At 39.9% G+C, this 16,352-nt stretch overlaps 1 protein-coding gene across 5 annotated transcripts in view; it reads right to left on the bottom strand.

Moving 5' to 3' along the window:
- shroom3 (shroom family member 3) overlaps positions 1 to 16,352 on the bottom strand; it is a 62,608-nt gene that overhangs the window by 37,294 nt on the left and 8,962 nt on the right. For 2 of the 5 annotated variants that reach the window (XM_068334094.1, XM_068334095.1), the window contains exon 3: positions 8,441 to 8,620. The exons of 1 other annotated variant lie outside the window; for it this stretch is intronic. In XM_068334094.1, coding sequence (XP_068190195.1) covers positions 8,441 to 8,620 — 180 coding nt within the window. Of the gene's footprint in view, positions 1 to 8,440; positions 8,621 to 16,352 lie in introns of those variants that run through there. 2 more of the 5 variants (XM_068334098.1, XM_068334099.1) reach the window with 2 other exon arrangements.

Below are 16,352 nucleotides of genomic sequence, written 5' to 3'. Positions count from 1 at the left end.
CTTTATCTCCAGAACCTCTAACATGTGCTGTCCCTCTGATGTACTCATTCCTGATCCTATCCATCCTGGTCACTCCCAGAGAGAACCTCAGCATCTTCATCTCTGCTACCTCCAGCTCTGTCTCCTGTCTTTTCCTCACTGACACTGTCTCTAGACCAAACAACATCGCTGGTCTCACCACAGTTTTGTACACCTAGGTCTAAGTGAGAATAAGGAAACTAAATGGATTCTGGGTTGTTGTCGAGGTGAACAGGTCCACTTGCAACTTTGGACAGTTTAGGACAGGGAGGAACTGAGAACTAATTGGAGTGGAGTTTAAAAAAAACCCAGAATCCCTCAGGAGATAATTACCATTACTCCAAGACGAGATGTTGTGCTTTGCTCAGAAACACAGCATGTTTACTGTTTTATGGAACTGTGTGAACCTTGAGAGAATGCAGGGAAACAGCCACTAACAGGAAACATTACAGTTCATTAGAAATCCTAACGTCTAACATTTGAAGGCCTGTGCTGAGTGTGTGTATCTGGTACCGGGACATTGGAACACACTGTTAGTGTCAATGATTGACCTGTAGGTGTTTGGTAGGACAGGTCAGTCTGCATTATTTGAGAAAGGTTCCCAGTCTAAGGCAGTTACAAGCTATTGGTGTCACTGGTGTCTCCCCAGTGACACCAATAGCTTGTAACATGTTAACATGGCCACAGAGAATCTTACACATGAACTGCTGTATATCTTTTTATGCAGCAGGACCTAATACATAGTTCTATAACTACACATATTTAGCTATATTGAAGGTATATGAAGGTAGCCACAGTAACATCAGGTTGTGTTAGCAGCTGGTAAAAATAATGTGAAGAAGGTGTATTTAAGTCTACTTTAAAGTCCCTCTAAGGAAAAAAAGTGTAACGTTTAATTTCATCTTCAAATTCTGACGGTATTGTAGCCAACCAGACAGCGGTAAGCAGCCAAGAAAATTATCAGACATGTTCTTCCCCTCACAAATAAATCATCAGTGTGCTTAGTTTTCACAGAAGATACAGACAAAGCACAGAAACATGCAAATGATACCCCTATAAAAAAAATAGAAGACAAGGTGGTCGAGGAAAATTCAGCAATATTCATGAAAGCACCTAGAAAGCACAAATGACGCTGAATGATCTAAAGCTTCATAAGCATTGAGACAGAAATAATTAATGCAACACGCATTTTGTGTAGTAACATGACATGAATACGGATCTCCATCAGTAATAAATGTGTTGCGCCCTAAAATTCAAAGTTTAAATGTAGTGTTACAGTAGGACACTGAATTAGCAGTCTGAATATCTGGAGGTCGGTAATGTAGGATCCCAGAATGTGAACTGATGACATCACGGGTCACCCTGGAGTCACATCTGGACTCACAACAGTGAACCTTGGAATTTGCACTTCTTTCTTTCACAGCTGTAACATTACAAAAAAAAAGCAAACAACTAAAATGGAGCCAAATTTTATACCTTTTTGAAAATGCACTTGTTTGTGAGACTTATTTTATGTGACTTAATGTCGCTTTGTCCATATATGAAAATATGCAAAAAAAGAAGAGCTGCAGAAGCTTCTTCTGTAACTGTGTTACAGTAAATTTAAAAAAAAAGACATCATCTTGTAAAATTCAGATATAGTTGTATAGGTAAACATATTTAGAAGAATAGAAGAATAGAATGTACAGAATATTGTCTTGTGATGAAATATTTGACGTGTGTGTGTGTGTGTGTGTGTGTGTGTGTGTGTGTGTGTGTGTGTGTGTGTGTGTGTGTGTGCGCGTGTGTGTGTGCGTGTGTGCGTGTGTGCGTGTGTATGTGTGCGTGTGTGATGTCTGTTCAGAAAAATGTGATGATCCAACCAAAGAAACATCTTAAGAGGAAAGAGACGGGAGTTACAGGAAAGGAAAGGAAAGGAAAGGAAAGGAAAGGAAAGGAAAGGAAAGGATTCAAAGAGATTAGTGTTTATAAATCCTTCTGTCTGTCTCTCCCGATTAACACCCAGCCTCTGGAGACTTTGATGGCCCACTTCCTGTTTTGGGGCCAATAAGACAGCGGTGCTCCCCTTTACCCCCTCCTCTTCTGAGTGGTATCTGATAACCACCCAGAGCCCAAGGGATTGTGGGAGAATAGTCAGGCAGCCTGTTTATGTAACTTTGTGAGACTGATAGTCAGAGTACATTTTAATGACTGTTGACAAGTTCACCTGCAGACGTGTTGTTGCTCACTGACTAAAATATAACAAACTGTTTCCCAAAGGAAAAGAAAGCTCTCCAGGAAAATGACAGGTTTGAAATGTTTCAAAGATTTATGGGATGGCTTTAAAGCAAAGAGCTCAACTCTTTACTTTAATGATAACAGACTAAATCAACAGGAGCTGATTTGTGGTCTCACTAGCACCCTCCTGAGGCTGTAAGATCTATTACACCCCCCCACACACACACACAAACACACACACACAATTTCCATGTGCTGACCTCCATATTAGGATGAAATCGTCTGCAGCACAGCGTCAGTATTTATAGACTGTTGTATGAGTTAAGACACAAGCTGTACGAGTGGCAGAAATAAAAATAGAGTACTGAAACTTTTATTCACATGTATTTTTCATCTTATTTAGGTAACGTCCGCATGTCTCTGTAAAGACAACTGTTGTTGTTTTGGTCCAGCCTTTCCAATTTACATCAACCTTGTTTTCAGCTGCAGCAGGCAGTCATTCTTACTGATAAAAACCATCCATTTACTAATCCAATGATTAATCATAATGACAAAAATATGTATAATTGTGCTTCAAAGTTCTCCAGATAATAATCATATGTATCCCATGTGCAATTTTAAGTAATAATGAAATTGATGTACATAAAATCAGCTTAAAAATATCTAAATCACACTCAAAAAGTCACAAAGTCGTTTGACTGGCTGTGGTTTGCTGCTGCTACGCTGTAATTGGTGAGAGACGGGGCCAATCAGTTGGGTGAATATATGCTACCACAGAGTATGGCAATGGCACCCAAATACATTAATAGTGTCTCTCAATAACTTCTTAATTCAACATTTTTAGCAGCTCAATTTCATTTTAATTTCCTGATTTTCCCGCCTCTCACCCACGGCCATTCAGGACAGAACGCCCGTGACCCGAAGAAACAGCTGAAGACGACATGACCGTAATGGAAGCATTCATTTAAGATGCATAACAGCATTTTACCCCCCATAGAGTTCCATGTTATGGCATCTAATTTTAATGACCTGTATGATGTATGATGATGTAACGTGGCCTGCAATTTAAACCTATTTATACATTTCTCCAATAACATCATCCTTCACATCTACACGTACTCTTCCACTGTGTTCTACTCAACCAGACTTTCATTTTTTAATTTACCATTCTGTGACCAGTCATCCATCCACATGCTGAACATCATATTCGGTAATAAATAGGCCTGAAACCCCACAGAGAAAGGGATTATAAAGAATTGTTTCTATAGGGGCCCAGTGCTGTAATTCAAATTGCAGAGCCCCACATTGCAGGTAGTTTTATCAGAGAGTTGTTGTCTGAAAAAAATTAAGCATTGATACATTCTGTGTTCCTGTTAATCTGAGTTTAACCCGGAGTATGTAATACACAAAACACCCATCAAACAAGTCGTGTGACAGTAACACAGATACGTAAAGGAAACGCAAACAGGACATCCTAACAGAACAGGCTATGACCTCCTCAGCTGACAGCAGTAAACCTGCCACTGATCTGACATCACTTCCTGCTTTACCCGCAGAGTGCCTGACAGTCAGATACACTGGCAGGAACTGTTATCATACAATCAACAGGAAACCCAAGAAAAAGACACTGGTGAAGGGCTAGAGAGTTTTCTTTGTCTTGGCGTGCTCGCCATCCTGTGGGCACTGTCCCTCCGTCCCGACAATCCCTTTTAAGTTCATCAGTTTTATGAAAAAAACAACAACAACAACAACACAAGTCCTATTCAAGATTATCAAGAAGAAGAATTAGACTTTAATAATCCCCAAACTACCTCTCAAACTACCAGTGCACACTCCAAATTTTTGATCCACAGTCGAGTCTTGAGCCGACCACCCTCAGGTCTCTAGCAAAAGACGTAGTGGACTGAGCTACTGATGCCCCAAAAGTCCACAACACATTTAAGTTGTCTACTGAACCTATGGAAAAAATTTTTTTTAATTTATTCTGTCCAGACTTAGAACTGCAAAACTCTCTGGCACAAAGTGACATATAGGCAGCCAATCAAAAATAGATCAATAACAGTCAGTAATAGCGAGAAACACGCATCTATCTACACAATACACAATAGATGGATATGTGTGTGGGCATATCCTTCTAGCCCACAGACAATTTTTAACTTCAGTACTCACTTTGAAATTAATGTCAACATTATGATAAAGAAACATGAACATAAATATAAAGTGAGTTGCTAACACTTTGAACTTAAGTTGTGGACATAAAACAGATCACTTACATATAGATTTCCTACTTTCTCAGAGAAAGATACACAAGCATGTGATCTGACCACAAGCAAAATCTTATTTATCATTACAAACCATAAATGGAGCAGCATTCTTGTTATGCATGCCCATTATTTTTTGTTGCTGTTATCTGAATCAGAATGGCCAGAACAGAACGTCACCTTGGACAAGCCTATGTTTGACATCTTGATGCTGTACATGTGAATCTGGTCAGTTTGAAAATTTAAAAGCAACATGACAGAGTGGTCAGGTCATTTAAAATGAGATGGGGGTCACTCAGGCAGAATGTGGAACTGCATCTTCATTACAAAGCCAGTCGGCAAACAGATGTGTTACATGTGATGGACTTTGGCTTCTCAAAATGCTCAGAAACATTCTGAGCACACCTTCGCCAGCCTGCTAAGCAAACTACAGGGGAACATTTGTGACCATATCCTCCCCAACCTTACCAACATTTTTGACAACAAACTACGTGCGTGTAACCTGTTGCACTTATTTAGCTATCTTTTGCTTCTTGTATTTTGCAATGGTATTAAAGTTGACATTGTCAAGCTTGTAGGTATCTGGCCCGGATGAACACACATCTGGGAGAGTTTAGTGAAAGCCTCACAAAGCTGGGCAAAGTTTTCCACAGATGGCATTGGGAAAAGCAGCCATGCATGCGAGACGAATGCGCTGAAAATGGATGGAAGTGAAGAATCATCCACCCAATTTAGAAGAACAGATGAATAGTTGATGAATGATCTAATTTGTACATCCAATAATGGATTTACTCCGATCCCTTGAAATGATCACTAATGTATCACACATTTTCCAGTACCAACATCTCCAACCTCTCTTCAGATGAGATTGGTCTTCTACCTAATTTAATTTGTCAAACCGTGTGCCTCTTAGGTACTGTTACTATGTCTATCCATCTGTTTGCCATTAAATATGAGCAACTTTACAATAAAATTCTCGGGAAAATTTCAAAGCAATGGAACCTTTAATTCAGAAGCAAGTTCTCGTGTCTAACATATAAAGAGAAGGAGCTCGCTGAAAGGATGGAGAGGAGACAGATATATTATATTATACATACTTGGTGAAGGGAGGTAAAGACGGTAGCATTGGAGGTGGTTTCCATCTGACTGATGATGAAGTAAGAAATGGGAAGAAAAGGAAAAAAGAATGGAACTGCTATGGCAAGTATGTGTTTTAATAGGATAAAGAGCACATGGTGACATATAAAAGTGTAGGAAGGTACACACAGGCAGACAGAGTGTGATAATAAGGAAGAAGAGGATGGCAGGCAACAGTTCAAATACCCAGAGACATAAGGAAAGCAGGTAGTTTTTTAATGAAAATGAGGGGCAAGGTGAAGAGGGAGTGGCGAAGGCTGAGGAAAGAGCGTGTAGTCAGCTGTAAGTGAATTTTTGCACTAAGGAAGGACATCAAGGCCTGTAATGATTGGGATCAAACTGCAAAGGATATACAGCAAGTTTTGGTGACAAAGGATTAAGATGGAAATGTGCTGACATGTTAGAGGAATGCCCAGAGAAAGTGACAGGAGTGCGTTGAAGAGGTCATGAACAAAGAAAATGAGAGGCTGGAAAAGTGGAGAGACTGAATCAGGAAGTGCAGTAGACTAGTGAGCATAAAGTGATGACAGCTATGAGGAAGAGTGCTAAGACAATTGGTTCACGTAAGAAACCAGTGGAGGGACGGACATGTCAATGAAATTTTTAAATAGAATTTCTTTAATAACCTGGAAAGATGTTGAGTGAGGAATGGAGAAATACTGGTATTGATTTTTAAGAATAAGGAGGCTGTGTGGAGTTGCAATGTCTGTGGAGACATAAAGTTGAGAGAATGAGACAGGGAATCAAAGCTAAGAGGAGAGATGAAAATATGACAAACAATAGGGTTTCATGCCAGGATGGCGCAACACATATGTGATGTTTGCTCTGAGAAAGCAGATGGAGAAGGTCTATTTGTCAATTTATAAAACACTTATCTCATGGTGCTGACAGATGACTTGTATTATTGTATGAGGAAGTCAGAAAAGTCAAAAAAAGTATGTGAAGGTGGTGCAAGATATGTACGAAGACAGTGTGATGGGGTTGAGCAACAAGAATGGCAAACAAGTTCAAGATGGAGGTGAGATCAGTTTCTGACTGGGGATCATCTCTGAGCACTTTCTGGTTGATCATGGTGATGGACTGGCTGATGGATCATACAAGAGTGAAAGCCAAAGTTTATAAAAAAGATTTCATGTTATATATTGGATGGTTTGCAGTGTTCTCATTTGCCTCCTTGTGTTCTCGTTTGCCTCCTTGTGTTCTCGTTTGCCCCCTTGTGTTCTCGTTTGCCCCCTTGTGTTGTCGTTTGCCTCCTTGTGTTGTCATTTGCCTCCTTGTGTTCTCGTTTGCCCCCTTGTGTTGTCATTTGCCTCCTTGTGTTCTCATTTGCCTCCTTGTGTTGTCGTTTGCCTCCTTGTGTTGTCGTTTGCCTCCTTGTGTTGTCGTTTTGCCTCCTTGTGCTCTTGTTTGCCTCCTTTGACACACATATTTTGAAAGGGACGCACAATCATCAATGTATGTCCCAGGGACACACGCTTTAAACACTTACAATTGGGATGCATAAATGTCATGTTAGGATGCCTCAGTTTTTCTTGAAGCGCATCCCAGGGATGCACTACTTTTTTGAGGTAAAATGAACTCTGGGTTTGGAGATAAAGGTTTGAAGGTAACAGCGCAGAGAAAGACAGATGTTGGACCTGGAGGTGGCCGATGAGAAGATGTCACAATTTTACTGTGGGATATTTACTGTGGTGTCCTCTGCCATGCAAGATGAGAAGGGGTTTAAGGCTTTGGCAATAGGGGACTTGCACGTTATTGATGTGACAGGAAGATAGGGATGACAGAATAAGATGAAGAACTGTGGATGTGACATGTCTACAAATTCACACAAGGAAAACAAAACTGATTAAATAATCCATGCATAGTATCTCTTCTAATGGGCAGACATACTTTTCATGCCTATTGCAGAAAAATCTCTACAGGAGATGTAATTTTCCCAGTAATCAGCCATTATTTCACACATCTGCAACCCATCCACTATTAGAAGAAGGTATCTCTGACTTTCCTGCATGATCAACATTCAACAGACTATTCATCACCCAAAACAAAGATTGTGGGTTGGTAATTTTATAGTTGGAAGACGTATCCTATACAAGTATGGTTTAAACCAGGAGAGTCTAGTCGTTTTCAGCGAAGGCCACATCAGCACAATGGATGTCCTCAAAAGGCCAGATGTAACTTATAAATGTAATTAAATGTAACTTAATGTAATGTTAAATAAATGTAAAATAAATTTAATTACTCCTTAATGTTAAATAACTGAATTTATTATTCGAGTTACAAACATTACAGTTGCACAGAATAAATGTGTTTGTTTCTCTGTTATAACGTAAATCTTTTTTAAATTTGTCAGGTTATGAAACCCACATAAGTCCATCAATCAAGGATCAAACTATCCAAGAAAATAAAGAAAAATAACATCAAACATAAGTCAAAACATTTCCGTCAGTGTAGAAATGGTCTTACTTACTTCATTGTGGGAAATGTAGTTTTTTTGTCAAACTACACTTTTGACCTATTTATTTTTAGACACTCTGACCTTCTAGGCTCTCGTGGGCCACATAAAAAGATGTGGCGGGCCACTTTTTGGTCCGCGGGCTTTGACTTTGATACATGTGGTTTAAGCAAATGACAATACAAGAAAACAGTATCCAGGACTATTCCAACAGCCCTACGACATTGTTTTGGTGATAAAGCATGACAAGGCTACCAAGGCTTGTTTCGGTTGCAAAAAGTAATTGGATAACAGCTATTTGAGGGATGCATTTTAGTGAATAGTCAATGAAAGGAGTGTGTTAGCTCTCTACCTGTTCTTGACGCGTAGTGGGACTGCTCCTAATGAACATGTTCTGCTGTGGTGCGATGATGGTGGTGTTTGCTGTTGCTGTTGGGGGGGTGGTGGTGAAAGACAAGAAAGAGAAGAAGGAGGAGGAGGAAGAACAGGAAGGTAAGTACCAGATTCTTCGATGTATCCTGGATCAAACTCCCTGAGGAGACAAACAAAATTAAAACGATAAATGAAAGTGCTAAAATCCATATGTGTTTACCAAGGAGATGACGTTCTTGTCAGCATTGTTTGTTTGTTTGTCTGTCTGTTAGCAGGGTGATTCACAACCATAAATGATAACTGAATTTTTGGAGAGGTACAGCCAAACAAAGAATTGTTTTGATGATATGAATCATGGTCTGGATCCTTTTCCATCATTAATGTGGGATAATCATGTGAGTTATTTCCAACTTCATGGATAATGCTTCCAATATTTGGGGTCTTTAATGTCATAAAAGGTCAAAATAAAAAAAATTAAATTAAATTAAATTAAATATGTAGGGTTTTTCATGTCATAAAAAGTCAAAGTAAAACTTTAAAATAAATTAAACATAAAATTAAATTAAATAAAAATTAAATGAAAAATTAAAATTAAATATTTAGGGTCTTTAATGTCATGAAAGGTAATGTAAAACCAACATTGAGGTCATCTCGTCACTTCTGCTGCTCTCATTACGCTTCTGATCTTTCTCAGGAATATCTCCCCACCTACATATTTGACTAAGCTCACTTGAAAACTTCACGCTGTCACGCTTCCAGAATCAACCTGGAAGCTGGGGCCGCTAGTTAGTACCGGTCTTCACATTTGTCCATGTCTCTCACTTACGGAGCAATTTTTGCTACGTCAAACTTGTCACGGACCTCACGAAAACAAACGAAGTTTGATATTATTGTTTTATCGTGGAATTTCCACGGGGTCCCGCTAGTGGCAATATTATTTAATTTGCTCAGAGCTTCAGTCACTACTGCTTTTCCATTTGATGGAGACTTTCAAAGATGACACACCTACAGAAGACCATGCAGCTGAATGAATGAATGAACAGGGCAGCAATAATCACATCCAACCAGTTAAACAGTTTCACATCCCAGGGCATTCATATTTACATTATTTATCAAATGCTGATCATCCCAGTGCCCCGCAGAGTGAGATGAATGAGTTCAGAGGTCAGACAGGTCAACGATAGTAACAACAACAGTGAGGATGTTCAACTTGAGAAGCCACAGGACGCTGGAAACAGAACAGCGGAAGTGTGAGTAAGGCCAGAGAGTCATGATCAACAGGATGATGGACTATTGATGATGTGTCTGGGGGTCAATATATCTATCTGCTGGGGGCAGCAGACGTCATTTGTGAAGAATACACAGCAGTCATCATTAACTTATTACAGAAGTAAGATAACCCAGATAAACCATGGTTGGACTACTGCTGCTTGAACTGTAAACATTGAATTTAATGTTTAAAGGAAACTTAGAAATGATGAAAAAACATAGCACACACACACACACACACGTACACTCACACACACACACAAACATACAGAGATGTAACACACTACAGTGAAACCTGTCAAGCTGGTCAGAGGAATGTGTGGCAGCTATAACACCCTGAGCAGGACAGAATGTGTCGTCACATTCTACTTCACACACGTGCCCACGCGCACACACACACAAACACACACATACACACACACACACACACACACACACACACACTAACACACACACACACACACACACACACACACACACACACACACACACACACACACACACACACACACACACACACACACACACACAATAAAATATAATGCTAAATGTTGCTTGTTAACAATTATCTTTATTGGTAAGAACTTAACCACACCGGAAATGGACTGTTTTGTTCCCATGACCCTAACCTTTACGCTCCTCCTAATGGTTGGATCCATTAGGAACTGTAAAACTTATTTGATACTTAGTGAATTTAATGTTTATTAATGTTATTCTATTAATTAATAATTAATGAATTGGGTTGTTTTTTTTAACTTATAATCATTTATTCTTTTTGGGAAAAGAAAGATTTTCTTGTTTTTAGCCTTCAGTTGCAATCACATGATGAGTCAGCTGACCAATCAGAAGAACTCTTTGACCTGAACTGTCATTGAAAGAATGACCAACCAGCACTGTCTCCAGTACTGTGTTATCAGAGTGACAAGCTTCTTCTAATCTCAACAACAACATAAAACACAAACGTGAACTCTAATGCTATCTTATATTTAATAAAGCGCAGAAGCATCAGATATACATCACATTTTTAAGGCCCGTCTTTGATTTTTGACTAATGAAAGGTGCATGTAGTTCACATGTAGTTTGGTTCAGTTGGTCTGCAAAGGTAAATCCCTGCCTTTTCAGGTTTGTCTGCTTTAGGTTGTCATTAACCTCTTACACAAACTCGCAGAGCTGTGACCTGAGGTCACGGCGTTATACGGCCTGATAGGAGACACTAAGACCTGCCTGAGACTCAGTCTAGTGGTTAATCCTTACGGAAGGTAGAACCACACCAAACAGGTTGGGAGTGGTAGCAACACAAAAGAATGGACAGGAAACATATTTAGAATCTCCTTCTTTTGCAACTGCAGCACTTTCGTATTATACTGTCAACATGAACAGTATAATGTCATGTTTTCTTTTGTCAAGAATAATCCCACAACAACGTTAACTGAATATAGGTTTGAAGATAGACATTAACTAGACAGAGAATTTGATTTTTTTCATTTATATTTAACTTTAACATCACGTTTATTCATAAAAGTCATATTACAAAACAATAACGTTGATACAAAATCCAGAAGACATTCACGTAAAGAAGATTTTCAGTAGTACTGTGCTTTTTCTGAATTAAAGAAATATCTAACCTTTTAACATTTATCAAACTTAAAAAAAACCAGACAAAATTAACAAAAAAAAACAAAACAATTATCCGTCTTGCAGGATTTTTTTAAAAAAATCTTTTGTGAATCATAATTTTCGGTTAATAACATCAGAACTCTGAAGAGGTCAAAGGTCAGATGTCATGGACAACAGTGTCATTGAGAAAATCCCCAGTAATGGAAGAAATAACAGATCCTAACAACACAACAGCCACTGCATATAGGAAATGTGTGTAGTGGTTAAAATGTAGAGCTAACAGATTTCATGTTTTTCTGAGACTTAAATTGTTCTGATGAAGCAAGTTTTCAAAACAAACGATGACTCGGTGAAGAGCAGAGATAACTCCCATGAGTCAGCTTGGCCTGCAGGTCTAACCAGCTTGTACCAGTAAACCCATAGCACCCATTGAAAAGAAGAGGGGTGTGTTTCTGTGTTTCATTTCAAACAGGAACAGCATTTTTAAATGTAGCCTGCTTTCTCTCATTGTCTCGCCATACAAGCACAGAAAGTGCAATGCTCACTTAAACCAAACCCTGAATGGGGGGGGGGGTGCATTCTGAATCTGAGTCACACAAACAAAAGGAAACAAAGCACATGCAAACAGCAAGGCCTGTGAAGGAATGGAGATGGCTTAAACCCCGCCATTCAAAGCACTACCTGTAGACTCCGATGAGACAACCCCCCCCCCCCACCCACCCTGAAAAACAATCGACAGTAAGGTGGTATCATTTAATGATGGGACAACCCTCGCTTTAAAAACACAGACTTTGCTGTCAGTCAGCGCTTGGAGCCAAAACGAAACTAGACGGGCTCCACCGCTGATCAACCACAGATGCTTTATTCATGTTCGTTTACGCAGGAGCAGATGCTGCATTTGGTTTCACTTGAGGTTTCTGTCTGAAAAACGCACATTGAAAATTGAAGAACATGAAACCAACAGACACTACTGAGTAGAAAGTCCCGCACAAAGCTCCTTGTTGGCGCCAAGTTACAGTTTCAAACCATGTGTGAGCAACAGGATCTTACAATCAGAAAACAATTCATCACACACTAATCAAGAATTGTCCATCAACCAGACTGGTCCACAGTGAAATATCAACAGCTATTGGCTGGAACACCTTATAATTCAAATATTGATAGTGTTGATCACAGACTTTAGATTTGACAGCACTGCTACAATTATGGTTTGTAATGAAGTATCTTGTTCTTTACGTGTTGGCGGGTGGATAGAACATCACCTGAGGCGAATCTCGTTCTTTACCACGTGTTGACGGATGGACACAGCATCAGCTGAGACCGCATCTCGTTCTTTACCGCGTGTTGGTGGATTGATACAACATCAATTGAGACCGGATCTCGTTCTTTCCCATGTGTTTGCAGATGGATACAACATCAGTGAGACCACATCTCGTTCTTTCCCTTGTGTTTGCGGATGGATTCAACATCAGTTGAGACCATATCTCGTTCTTTACGTGTTGGCGGGTGGATACAACGTCAGTGAGACCGCATCTCGTTCTTTCCCGCATGTTGGCGGATGGATATAATATCAGTGAGACCGGATCTCGTTCTTTACCACGTGTTGGCAGATAGATACAATATCAGTGAGACTGGATCTCGTTCTTTCCCTTGTGTTTGCGGATAGATACAACATCAGTTGAGACCACATCTCATTCTTTACGTGTTGGCGGGTGGATACATCATCAGTGAGGCCACATCTCATTCTTTCCCATGTGTTGGCGGATGGATACAACATCAGTTGAGACCAGATCTCATTCTTTACGTCTTGGCGGGTGGATACAACATCAGCTGAGACCGGATCTAACTCTTTCCCACGAGTTGGTGGATGGATACAATATCAGTGAGACTGGATCTCGTTCTTTACCGCGTGTTGGTGGATGGATACAACATCAGTTGAGAACGGATCTTGTTCTTTCCCATGTGTTTGCGGGTGGATACAACATCAGTTGAGACCACATCTCGTTCTTTCCCATGTGTTGGCGGATGGATACAACATCAGTTGAGACCAGATCTCATTCTTTACGTGTTGGCGGGTGGATACAACATCAGCTGAGACCGGATCTCGTTCTTTACCGCATGTTGGTGGATGGATACAACATCAGTTGAGACCAGATCTCGTTCTTTCCCATGTGTTGGCTGATGGATACAACATTAACTGAAACCACATCTTGCTCTTTCCTGTTCCTTCTTAAAGACATAGCTCGTGTGTCCTCCAGACTTTTGCATTTCTTTTCATACTTAATCATTGTTTATGTAACTTATTTTTAATTCATTATGCACAGGTTATGTATGCAGGTCTATATAAATTCATTTGAGATACAAGCAGATTGACTTATGAGTTCAGTTAAGGAACAAATTAAACTTGTATCTCATGGTACTACTGTATGGAGGATTTTCCGAAATTCAGATATATATTGACTCAATTTGGGACGACCGCTGATCCCAACATTTAATATCCCCCTTGCACAATAGAAGAAAACTATTTCATGCACTTAATCGAAGCATCATTTTATTGGTTGTCCAAAGTTGAACTTTGACAATAACTGATCCAAAAAAGAATATAACAATACAATATAATAATATTCATGTCTATGGGTAATCATTGAAAAAGTGATTCCCCACAGTGAGGACGACTTCAGTCCTCCGGTCAGAGCAGGATAAAAGTCCAATATATGACATCATTAAAGCATTTAACAAACAGTGAACATGTCATCTTGGCGCTTGGGATCCATTTCTTTGATCCTGTGTGATCAATCTCTGTAACATCTGATCAGATGTCAGGATCATCTTCCATTCTTTCCTTAAACACTTTAGATTTTCAGAACCTTGCAATAAGTCCTCCAGAACATTCCCAAGTACTTACTGCTATCGAGACAAGAACGACTGAATCGCCAGTTTTGTTCTGTAATTAACATCAAAGTATTTACATGACACCCCAGACTGAGAGACGGTTTTCTTCTCTGACACATAACACCACCGTTATGACACTAATGCGTAGCTTTTTGCTAGCAGGTGGCTCCTGTGTGGAGTTTTCTTTTTGTACCTCCAGGAAAACAAAAAAAAACTGTAGGTGTGTAACATAAGACCTCTGAAGCAGACTGCTGCTGGATTAGAGAACAAAACACCAGAAAAAAACAGCTGCAAGGTGCAACGCAAAGGGCAATATGGTCATTAACACACACACACGTACACACTCACTCACTAACTCACTCACACAAGGTAGCTCACCTATCAACTATAATATGACGTTTTTCTAAATTATGAAACACCTTTGGAGAAATTAAATTAGACTGTCCAACAAACATGTGTTGGACAGTCACATTTCGACACACACACGTGGGAGATGTTAATCATACCTCACCAGAGAACAACAACGTGTCAACAAGTGTCAGGTGTCAATTAAAATAAAGCATGAAGAAAAACACACACCTTCCATCCAGTCTCTAAAAGAGTGTTTTCTCCTTCATTCACCACCTTCAGGTCGACTCTCACATTCAAACTCAACTGAACCGCTGGCCGTCACACGCCTTCAGCACTTGGCCATAATCAAGACATAGTCAGCCTGGCTTTGCTGTCCAAATTTAAAATGTAAACCCAATAAGTCTTCACCAAAAGAATTAAGAACCTTCATTTGAACAATTAGATTCCATCTGAATTCATTGAGGAACCTTCAAAGGACGCCGTCTTCAAAAAAGCCGTCGCAGGCCACGAAGCACGTGTAGAGACGTCACCTGCTCTTCCTGTCCTCACCCTTTGTTTCATGAAGTGTTTCTCATGTCGCCTAGCAACACGGACAGCAGGAGATAATTAGTTGATTCGCAATCTTATTGGTCAAGGTTGTGTAGCGGAACTAGTAGAAATAGAGCCTGATTTTTTGTGCTTTTTACCAGAAGGAACTGAGATGATTCACGTTCACTCCTCAGCTGCTGAATAATGGGCATCGTGGTTGGTGGAAAATAATCGAAACATCAACGACGCACAATAAATCATGAACTAAAGTGTTTGTGTGTGTGTGTGTGTGGGGGGGGGTGGAATGGGGGAAAGCTGGAGAAGAGCCTCAAACATAGGACACCCCGGTCAGGCCTTTGTAACATATGAAATTCATTCATTGATAAAGAGAGTAGATGATGTTGGCCAATAAAAAAAAATATTGGATATTAATTGCCATCAGTAACCAACAACATTCCTTAGTGCCTTTTTTTAATATAATTACGCCATTTCTATAATAAAATATTTGACTCCAGTCCAAACATACAAACACACACTCGTACAGACTTACAGCTCTGACGGGAAGCTCCTCAGAAAACATTCTGGCTGCTCTGGGTCAGTTCTTAGGACAATAGTTCTCCCTCTGAGCGTCTGTGGCTCAGTCTGGATCTTTACTAGCCTGCTCTCAGCCAATGAGGGATCATCTGAACCCACCAATCAGAGAGCGTGCAGCAGATAAGGAGGACACAGTGATGAGGACGGACAGACCTGTGTGGTGAGAGAGGCGATGTCTGACAGGTGTGTTTAGTGTCGCACCTTTTGTCTGGCGGAGGACACCGACACACAGACATGCAAACACAACTATAAAACCCTAACTGACCCTAACCCTGACAAATACATGCCTAAGTTAACCTCTCACACACTGCACAGCCAAACATTGAATTGTCTCTCACACACCAATTCAGGCTTTGGTTTTGTGTAGCAGTAAAGTTTTATTGTCCCTGCAGCTGCAGAAGGAGTTCTGATAGAGGAGACATAACAATGATTTCACCATTAATTGGTTAAATATTGCTGCTTTTGGACTGATATCACAAACTTTTGTATTCTTCTGAAAGCTCAGCAAGCAGAACGTAAATTTTCTCACAACGATGCCTACACAGTTCCAGCAGACAGAAAAAGAACAAACACTGTCTCATACTGCCCAGATGGGTTTACTTTACTTTTTAAAAATTATTATTAATGCTCCTCCAGTGTAG

The sequence above is a fragment of the Antennarius striatus genome, chromosome 15 (genome assembly GCF_040054535.1).
Source record: "Antennarius striatus isolate MH-2024 chromosome 15, ASM4005453v1, whole genome shotgun sequence".
NCBI lineage: Eukaryota > Metazoa > Chordata > Actinopteri > Lophiiformes > Antennariidae > Antennarius > Antennarius striatus.
This window is presented reverse-complemented; position numbering and strand designations above follow the sequence as displayed.